Source organism: Seriola aureovittata, chromosome 4 (genome assembly GCF_021018895.1).
Source record: "Seriola aureovittata isolate HTS-2021-v1 ecotype China chromosome 4, ASM2101889v1, whole genome shotgun sequence".
NCBI lineage: Eukaryota > Metazoa > Chordata > Actinopteri > Carangiformes > Carangidae > Seriola > Seriola aureovittata.
In genome coordinates this window covers 24,245,161-24,255,661 of record NC_079367.1, presented here as the reverse complement: position 1 = coordinate 24,255,661, position 10,501 = coordinate 24,245,161, and the positions used below count along the sequence as shown (strand labels likewise).

The following is a 10,501-nucleotide window of genomic DNA, read 5'->3' as shown; positions in this document are numbered from 1 at the left end:
ATTGTCTTAAGGCCACAGTACTGGTAGAGCAAGAATAACCATATTGTCATATCAGTTCACATATTCTGATCATCACCAGGGGCTAAAAAATGTATTTTCCACCACTTACGCCTTTTTCTTTACTTGTCAAACAGACAAAAGCCAGTTGTGATCCAGTTTGACAGGTTTGAAATTGACACATAAACAGGCTCTTTTGTCTAGAGAGTTGACATTTGTCCCTCAGTTGACCCAATGTCAAACACTGTTCATGAACAAACACTTCACAGATAACAAGTGGATATAAATTAGCCTCCAAATTGCAGGGAAACTCTTACTAATTTAGAGAAAGAATCAGGGTATTGACTCTTCTTTGTGCAACACGGTTCATTAAACAATGGAAACTCTTTACTAAAAGCTGCAGAAGACGAGGTGATTAGCACCTTATAAATGAAGCTTATTATCATTATTACTGCCATTAGAGGCATTTGAAAGTGCCGTGTGAGCACCCAGTGGTTTGTAAAAAGACAGAAACACATTTGTGTTCTCTGTCTCACTGTCACCCAACTGTGACAAGACGAGTGCAGAGTAGAAGTGAGGTGGCACATGTGGCAGGGAGACATGATGGGTGAGACTACACAAGATGAATCACCTCATACTTCTAAATAGGTGGTTATCAAACTCCCTGGGCTCTCCATCAACTCGGCTTTCACGGCGAACATTTGCAGTGTTACGGACGATTGGCTTCACAGTTAGTTTGGGTTGGCTACAGCAATAAGACAGTGAACCTCTGCAGACTTTCTGGAGGAGAGCGTTTGTCCTGCAGACCCCTCCCCTAAAATAACTTCCATTGTGGCCCAGCTCTCTGTAGCCACATGCATGGACCGGCAGACATAGGGTACCAAACAGGAAGGAAATATGTGTTTCTGATAATTTGTGAAAATGGGCTGAAATGGGGAAGCTGATAAAGGTTTCTTACAGGGGAGAAGTGAAAACATGAAGCATTCTTCTACAACAGTGGTGTTTATGTAATTTAAAAGCAACATTTGACCGATGTTAACCCCAGGAAACGTTTGATATTGCTGTTATTCGTCTGCACACATGCATACATACACGGTGCGTCTCTCCTGATCGCAGTGTACCTTGGCTCCCCCCTCTGGAGGAAAGGACCATTACACCGAAATCATGTTGGTGTGTGCAGCTGTGTCATTTCCCAGAAGAGATCAACTTAAATTGTCATTAGGAGATGGATACAAATGAAAAGAAAGTGCAAAGCAGAAAAGTAAGAAAGGAATACATGTGTAAATCTATACAGTTTCTGCCAATTCAGGATATTCTACTGGCCCCCGTCTTGTTTGTGGTTTAGTATTAAGTTCTTTTATCTCTTTATGAGGGCTGCCGTATTTCTATATTAATACCAAACAATCATACCCATAAAGAAATCTAATATATAACATATATGTGCCTTTATAGTGATGTTAAGATATATTACACCTGTAAGGGGATATATTATCGCATATACACATCCTCTGGATATATGAAGATATAAGTTACATAACATATATGAAATACTCATAGTAAAAGTTCTATATGTACATTTATTAAAAATATCTATATGATTTTTTTTATGTGGTATAATGTTAATTATATAAATTTAGATATGTGCAAGTTTATTAAAACAACACATATGTCAAAATTCAGTGTTTTTATGTTTTTCTTATCAGTGTCTTATTCATTTTGAATATTTATGTCTATTTCTTATATCGGCTGTAATATCAACATATATTGACAGGCTTTGGGATGGATGTATATATAGTTAACATACTGTATGTCTATAATATAAGCATACATAAATTCAATATATGTACATATATCAAATTTTCACATGGGTAAAGGCACAGCCATCCCAACGCTCTTCAGTTTAAATATGTTTTGTGCATTAACTATAAACTTAACAGTTTAAGATAAACACTGATTACACAGTATAAATAGCAACACCATGAATGTTTAAAGGGTGTATTCACTACAGAGACGTGAAAGGTTACAATTGTTTGTGTGTTATTAACATAGGCACATTGTGTTTGCCTTAGATGAAGGTTAGATCACAGTTTATGACCAATTACTGCAGAAAACCAGGGGATTCCAAAGGGTTTAGATACTCTCTTATACTCTGTATAATATCACTTTTCTTTTAAAATAAAAGTATTGTTGCTCAGGACCTTTAGTCCTCATGAACCTCTAAATCTCTCAGGTGATACGTCACCACATTTCATCTATATTCCGAATTCTTTTTATAATGCAGATAAGTCACTGTCTTCATATTACAGAGCTCACAGAGTTGAGCAGTGTGGTAGAGCTTCCCTGCTTTAATAGAAGTCATGGCCTGAAAAGCAGAGGCAAAACAAACAAAATTTCTGACGCTGACTGACTTGAATGCGTGAAGGAAGTGTTGACAGCTGTGGACGCGCCGCTCAGACACTCTCTTCATTATCAGCAAAGAAAATAACCAACAGAGGAGTCGTGCTGCTTGTTGATCTTTCCCCAGGTGATGGCAGGATGGTCTGTGGGATATGAGCTTTTTACCCACTGCTGCAGCTCCTCTGGCAGAGATGAATGGCTCGGTGAAAAAAAAAAAAAACTGACATGAGGATGAGTCAGCCCAGAGCGACTTTGTCTCTTTGTATTTGTGCAAACCAAGGCCCCGATGATTCATGGGCAAAATCATGACAGTTCCTTTTAAAGAACAAGATGTATGGCAGACAGAACCTGGAGAACTCTGGGTTTATTTTGGGATTTGACATTGTTCAGGTTAAAAATACATAACTTTGATGTTACCGTTCTTACCAGAGTGCACAAGGTACAAAATTGTACAGTTTCTAATTCAAAATGCAACATCAAAGAAGGATTGTACAGTGGTGTCAAGGTTATGCAAGTGGAGGCAATAAAAGCAATAAGCTGTGCCGCAGCTGACAACCTAATATCTTTCTCATCTTTGAAATGCACTTAGAGCGGCCATTACATTGAATATGGAGATGCAGGGATGTTGTCTGCCAGTGTAAATCTAACTCAGAGCCCAGGTAATATAATAACCCTATCAGATTACATGTGATGGCTGGCACGTATGCAGCCCCCAAAAACCTCAGGGCTCAGGTGGCCCCACACACACACACACACACACACACACACACACACAACAACAACTTCCCCATTTTCATACTAATCTGCTTTCATCAAGTTGTGTTCCATCTATTCACTGGAGAGATAGTGCACGCGCACACACACACACATACACACACACACACACACACACACACACAACACACACACACACACACACACACCGGAATACCCAATTTCAAATGAGCACGACTAATGGCCCAGAGCTAATAGGTTTACTTGTTTTTGTTTTTCTTGATTTATGAGAACAACGAGCAGTATGATAACAACTGTTCACCATACATTAAACAAATCCAATCTGTAGCGGAGACTACAATTAAACATTACAAATGAACAGTCAAATGTGGCAAAATGTCGTCCGTCATTAACGAAGAGGGATCACTTATTAATCTGTGCTGCGGATTGATGGTAATTATAAACTGAAATAATGCGTGTGTTCAACAAGTGCTGACACCAAGCAACAGAAACATGCAGCAGCACACACACAACATGGAGGAAAATACTTCTGCATAACACTGAGACAGGAAAATCGAAATGACAACTTTTTTTTTGCTTGGAATGAATATTTTCTTGAGATGGCTTAGAAACTTCCACCCAGTCCCTGTGAAGAAAAATACCACTGAGTTGTAATAAACTGACTTTGCAGTGAAGTGCGACGCTCTCATCCCTGAATTCCCCCTCAAAGATAAACCAGAACAAACATTTCTCCTCTACACATCTTCAACTAGTTTCCTCTTCAGCTGCAGTTCCTGAACTGTAAAGAAACCTGCAAAACTCTCCCTCAGTGGTGAAGTCAAACAATCCTGTAAATCACGTCAGACCCCGGTCAGGCTCTCATTCAGGGTGGAGATGTGGTCTGTCACACAGAGCTGTCTCTGGCCACGGTGGGCTTGTCTGGGCCGCTGGTGCAGCAGGAAGAGGCGCTTGGCTGCAGCCCTGTACTTCCGGGACATGAGGTTGTAGACGACCGGGTTGATGGAGGCGCTGAGGTAGCAGAGCACCATGGAGGCCATGTTGAACTTCTGGCTCAGCATGGCCGTTTCGTAGTCGTCCACCTGGGCGAACAGGTTCCTGCCGATGTGGTATGGGAGCCAGCAGATGATGAAGGCCAGGACCACCACCACTGAAAGTGAAGAGAAATTGGAGGAGGAAACTAGTGTCACTTAAGTTCACAAATTGGGAAATAAGAGATATGTATAAGAGTTGCATGACAAAACTGATACTGCTCTTCCTATATAGTAAATATAAGGCTACAGCCAGTTGCTAGATAACGACTGGAAACAGGGGGAAACAGCTAGCCTATGAACAAAATCTGCTTACCAGCACTTTTAAATTCACTAATTAACACCCCTATAAAACCATATATTGACATTTTACGCTTCATTTTCAGTAGCAATTAAACAAAAGGGACACAATTAGTGAGCTTTGCTTTATTAGTGCTTCGTGGGAACAGTTTGATCAGATTCATTTGACAGCAGAATCTGTCTAGTAACAGTAAACCAATGAGAGTATCAATACACACAATTGTAGAAACCTCACATATGAAATAAACACTATTATTCTCAGACAGATAATATTATGTTCATTTTGGGCTCATTTGCTAAGTGGAGCAGTTTCCAGGATCTTTAAGTAGCCTATGATCTATGGTCAATGGTCACCCTTGACATTTATTAATGACCGACAGCAATTACAGCGACATCAAAAGAACTTCTCCTTAAGCCCACGCACACACACACACACACACACACACACAAGCGCTCTGTGCACAACCTCTCTTGTTCCCCTAAAGTGATGGTGGCCTGTAATTGGCTCCAACCACGCAGTCACATTTTCACAATACAGGCATGTAGCAAGCTAATTAGAGCATATGTGCAGCAGAAATGTAGAAATGTCCACCGTGGTGAAAGCACATCATAAAAACAACATGGCTTTATTTAGCTTTTGAAAGGCAGAAATCTGAGTGCTGGGTGAGGTAATCACTGAGTCACTGGTATTGATCAAGAAGCCCCTGCAGAAATAATACCACCAATTTGTCTAATGGGGGCAGTGATTTCAGTACGGCTTATAAATGTCAGTTTAATAATTAAAAGAGAGGTATATCTGGCCTGCATGAAGCCAGTTATTTGTTAATGAACAGTAAGAGTTATCTATACACTGCAGAGTAGATTTACAGAGAGAACAGATGTTTTATCCAGAAGTGATCGTGTCTTGGCGAATAGGAAAGGTGATCACTGAGTGACTCCTGAGACGTGTGACACCGGCAGATTACAAAGGCGCCATGCACTGCAGGAGCATGTACCTTACCATTAAGGTTGATATATGGAGGCCTCTGATGACAATCCATTCTGGGATGCAACAGATGTGCATACAAACGGCAGCGAGTCTGACAACACGAGCTCTGTGCAGTGTGTGTGCTCTGCTAATGAACAGCATTAATATCCTAATGGATGCATCATGATTCATATTTGGTCAATGCAGATCAGCCTGGTCATGGTCTTGCGTTGTAAAACAAGGTTTCCTGCACAGAGTGCCAGATCTGCAAATTAAGCCAATCAGTAAGTGCAGTGGCAGGACATGATTAGCCTCAGACAAAACAGAATAATTAACCGCTGACATCAACAGCAGCAAACATGGCACCAGCTTTTTTTTTCTTCAAGGAACCTGCAGGATAAAAGAACCACAATGAACCACATACAGAGAGCTGGATTTTTTTTTATGCCAAACAAGGTGAAACTACTTTGGGTTTGAAATGGAGTACAAATCTATTCTTTAAATATATGTGAGAGCAAAAGTTCAATTTGCTACAACAAACACACTCGACTGACTCAGAACCCTAACCCCAAAAACTTAAAACCTTATTATTTTGCTCCAGCAACAGTAAAAGTCAGGCTGACAGTGTAAAACAAACACTGAATTTTTACCAACAAAGTTTCACATGCTGTCCTTCCTGAATTAGAATTGTCTGCTTCTTTATGAAGCGTTTCAGAAAGCGAGCATCAGATGGAGTAATTCTGGATCATATCAAATAATATTAGTTGCAAATTACAAATGTGAAACTTTGGTGTCATGGTGATATACAGAAAAACATTATGAAACTCAATTGTAGCGGTTCAGGTGTGTTTTTGACCATCATGATTGCTGCTCAATGTCAGTGTGAAACAAACATGCATCTGTCTGCTGAGAAGAAACAACCTACTCACCCAGTATCTTGACTGTTTGCCTGTGGGACCTCTCCCGGGCCAGAGCGCAGGGGCCTTGCAGGTCATTTTTGCTTTTCCACAACTTGCACCCGATGGAGCCGTAGAGGAAGATGAGGCAGAGCATCGGGCAGAAGAAGTAGGTGGTGGACACCCAGAGCATGATGTGCAGCTGTCCGGAGCTGATGGCGTAGCTGGTGTGCTTGCACTGCCCCGTGTTGTAGTCCGGGTGTGTATCATTGTCATACTCCACCCCGACCAGGAAGAGCGTGGGAGCTGCAGAAACCAGGGCGAAACCCCACAGGGCGAGAATGATGTACTGCACCCTTCGTCTGGTCACCACCACCTTGCTCCTGAGGGGGAAGCTGATGGCCAGGTAGCGCTCTATGCTCAGGGCCGTGATGTGGAGGATGGTGGCTGAGGTGCAGCCCTCGAAGATGTAGTGGTAAAAGCGGCACACGGCCTCCCCAAACAGCCAGGGCACATACTTCCACAGGCGATAGAGGTCAAAGGGCAGGCAGAGGAAGATGATGAGGTCGGACACTGCCATGCTGGACAGGTAGAGGTTGGTGGTGGTCTTCATGTCCTTGAAGTGCTGGATGATGAGGATGGTCATGGTGTTACCCGTCACCCCGACGATGAAGATGAGGATGCAGATGACGGTGACGGGGATGAGGGTGGAGGTGGGGAACAGGGAGCCCTCGTAGTGGTGGTCGTCTGCGCTGTAGTGGTCCATGGCCTCTGCTCCCCCGGCATGAAGGTCCACCTGTGGTCTGGTCCAGGGCATGCCAGCTTCCACTAAGTGCTGGTGCAGTAAAGAGTGAAATCAAGACTCAACAGGCAGCTGAGGGGAGAAAGATGAGATGTTAAAGGACCAAGCTGGAGTTTCATTTTTTGCAAGTATTTATCTCCTAAAATACAAATTATGCAGACTTTACTGGAGATTTTATTTTTCTATTCTTCTGTTTTTCCAATTTCACACAGCCATTGCTTGTTTTAAATTATTGCACTGCATTTCCCTGTAGCAATAATGTAAACTCAGACAAAGTGCACTTTATGCACTTTGTGCTCAAGTGTCCACCAAGTTATTTTTATACGGTACAGAAATACAAAATATATTCACAACTGTGAAACACACCAACATGATTTTTAGCTGTGATATAAAGTAAAAGCAGATTGTAGTAAAAGGGCTAAAAACATGCAAACTCACTGTCAAAAATAACATCCTGGTGTCAAAGGAAAAAAAATCTTTGCTGGTGATATTACCTTTAAAATTGAGCTGGATCTTTCACCCTCTTAAACTTTTGCTGGGTCTCTGTTGTGTTACTGTGTCGATGGAGAGCAGCAGCAGCAGCAGCAGCAGCAGCAGCAGCAGGAGAAGTGGCACACACACAAAGTGGCAGAGCAGGTCCCTGATGCTGAACAGCCAGTCGAGCTCTGGAGAGAGACGAAGAAAGGACCACCTCCTCCACAGCACCCTAAGGAGTCGGGGAGCAACAGAGGGGCAGTCTGCTCTGTGTGTGCGTGTGTGTGTGTGTGTGTGTGTGTGTGTGTGTGTGTGTGTGTGTGTGTGTGTGTTTGTCAAAGTAATCTGCGTAATCAAATGATGACGGGATGGATGACCGAAAAAGGCATATGATGGAAGGAATAAGATTTGAGGGAACCCCACCACCACAACTACCACCTCCCCCACCCTCACTGCTGCTCCTCTGGGAGAACGAATGCTGCAGATTGAGGATCATACTAATCTTGACAGAGCACAAATACATAAGAAATATACACATAAAGAGGGCTATAACTTTATCAATGACTGCGTCAATCACTGAAGTCTCAGCGTGTCTGCCAAGCCCTCTGGAAGCAGTCACCGAAAAACTGGTTCTGGTGTTTGCTTAATTGTCCACCAGCCCCATCTGTCTCTGCGCTCAGCGTCATCATTCCACACTCCACCGCCAGCTCATCCCTTCCTCCTCACCCCAGAGTTACCTGTCACGCTTGTTACAACAAACTTAACCTCAGCGATGCTGGTCAGAGAGGAATGCCACGAAGTTTGGTCTAAAGAGGTCAAAAGACCGAACAGACATCTCCAGTGTAAAAATCAGGCAGTGATCCACAGACTATGGTTTAAAGGGGATTAGTTGATTTTAGTGTGAATTCTTGTGCCCGGTTCAGGTTTAGATTCTGGTTTTCAATATTAGAATACCAGCTTTAATCTAGTGTGACCTGCAACAAGTCAGCGCGCAATGATCTTGACTTCACATCCCAATAATCCACAAATTCAGAGCTTTGCAGTCTGATTTAACGGTTTGGAGTGAGGGAAAGAGTCTGGCAGGCTCTGCAGATCAAAATGAAAAGTGGGAAATTGTTGCCTCTGTGTGTAAATTGGACTGTCCCTATTTTTATTTTTTATTTTTTTGAAAGATGGCATTCCCCAACTAGTGCCTTGCAAGTGAAAGAACATGCACAGAGGTGTATTTTCACTTCCTGATCTGCAGGTTTTTCCTATATTGTGCCAAAGCCTGGTTGACCTGCTGGATGACCACAGTGTGCTCTGTTGGTTCAGAGCCACCGCATCCATTAGATCTCAATGAACCTTTGTAACAAGAGTCACACTGACATCAGGGGTGTATTTGTGTGTTTACACTGAGCTGACCCACGGCCGGATGCGCCACTCGGACCTGAGAGGGGGCAGCAGGAACGTCCCTCCTCTGTCACTGTTTACTCCTGTCAAAGCAACAGGACCAGGAGAGCTTGTTTGCCCATTTTTTTTTCTTTTTTGTGTGTGTGTGTGTGTGTGTGTGTGTGTGTGTTTTAAACGGTTTCTAGTCTGTCTCTCAGCAAGACCCAATGTTGCACACAGCAGACTGGTGACTGAGACAAGCAAGCCCACTTTCACCCTCATTAATCATGGCTCTCTTGCTTACACCAAACACTTAGGTGTCCTTGTGCAACTCCTACAGCTTTCATTCAGCAGTGTCTCTCTCTCTCTCTCTCTCTCTCTCTCTCTCTCTCTCTCTCACACACACACACACACACACACAAATCCTCACACACACACAAATCCTCACACACAATACTCCAGCAGTGCTGAAGTCTCAAAAAATAAAGATCAGGCAGAAGAAGTATCCCTATCATGAAGATAAGATTGAATAGTTATTATTGGGAGCTGACCATATTTCTACTTAAGGCTTGGACACAGTTTTTCTTGTCTTGAGACACAGAGTGAAAAAGGAAATGAGGAAGGAGCCAAGGAAAGAAAAGAACAGAAGCGCCATTTGGATTTTGGCCACTTGTCTGTCACAGTGCAGCTCATCTGATTCATGTCGGTAAAAGTGTTTGACTGTTCCTTTGTTTTAAAAATATCATAAATAAATACAGTCCGATTATATATCTTTGCTCACAGCTCTGTGTCTTTGTTGGATGTACAGACATTAATTACATGTCAACTTTGTCTGCTTCACACCATGAAACATAACAACAGGACATGAAATGTAATGGTAATTTTTTTTGTGTTAGCATTATTAACAGTACACGCATCAAGACTGAAATACAATTTCTCCTGAACCTTTTTAGATAATGAACTTGGAAATGATCAAGTAAAATCTTTATTTATTTCACACAAAAATAATGTGGTGAAACCCAGTGGCGTGTGGCTTAAAGAGGAATGTGAAAAATAAGGATTAGAAAAAAGAAGTAATATAAAATAAAATATAAATAATAAATATAAAATTTCCAGGCTTTTCTGTCGTGTATGCAGTGAAGTGAATGAGTACAGCACATGCTGTCAAATATTATATACTGTAATTGATAGTGACGATAATGTGGTGGAAGATAAAAATAAATGTTTTCTCTTTCACCACTCTCAGTCTTCTGAGTGTAGGGTGCTTATACTATGGCTGGTTTTATGGGGCGAGAACAGTGACAGGAAAACTTTGACATTGAAAAACAAATGTGGCATTGAACTGAACTGAAAAAGGACACGACATTGAAAAACTTCTATTGGAAGAAGTTGAATCGGCACTGAAATTAATATCGTCACTGAAAAAGGTTCCACTGAAAGATAAAATTAAGAAAACACAATCTTGTTATCTAATTATTGATATCTTTTCTATCATGTGTTTTTCAATGTCCATCTTTTTTCAGTGACAGTTTGA

At 41.9% G+C, this 10,501-nt stretch overlaps 1 protein-coding gene across 1 annotated transcript; it reads right to left on the bottom strand.

Annotated features, from left to right (window-relative positions):
- Positions 1-3,323: 3,323 nt before the first annotated feature.
- Positions 3,324-7,185, bottom strand: mlnr (motilin receptor). Its single transcript, XM_056374606.1, has 2 exons — positions 6,354-7,185; positions 3,324-4,276 (listed from the first exon to the last, which is right to left on the bottom strand). The coding sequence occupies exons 1-2, from the start codon at positions 7,135-7,137 to the stop codon at positions 3,969-3,971; spliced, it is 1,092 nt and encodes a 363-aa protein (XP_056230581.1). The 5' UTR covers positions 7,138-7,185; the 3' UTR covers positions 3,324-3,968.
- Positions 7,186-10,501: the final 3,316 nt, after the last annotated feature.

Bases quoted from the DNA above. Each gene is read 5' to 3' on its own strand.
- mlnr (XM_056374606.1), bottom strand. From the start codon at position 7,137: ATGCCCTGGACCAGACCACAGGTGGACCTTCATGCCGGGGGAGCAGAG. The intron at 4,277-6,353 runs GTGAGTAGGTTG...CTTCACTTTCAG, and splicing joins GCAAACAGTCAAGATACTGG to TGGTGGTGGTCCTGGCCTTC.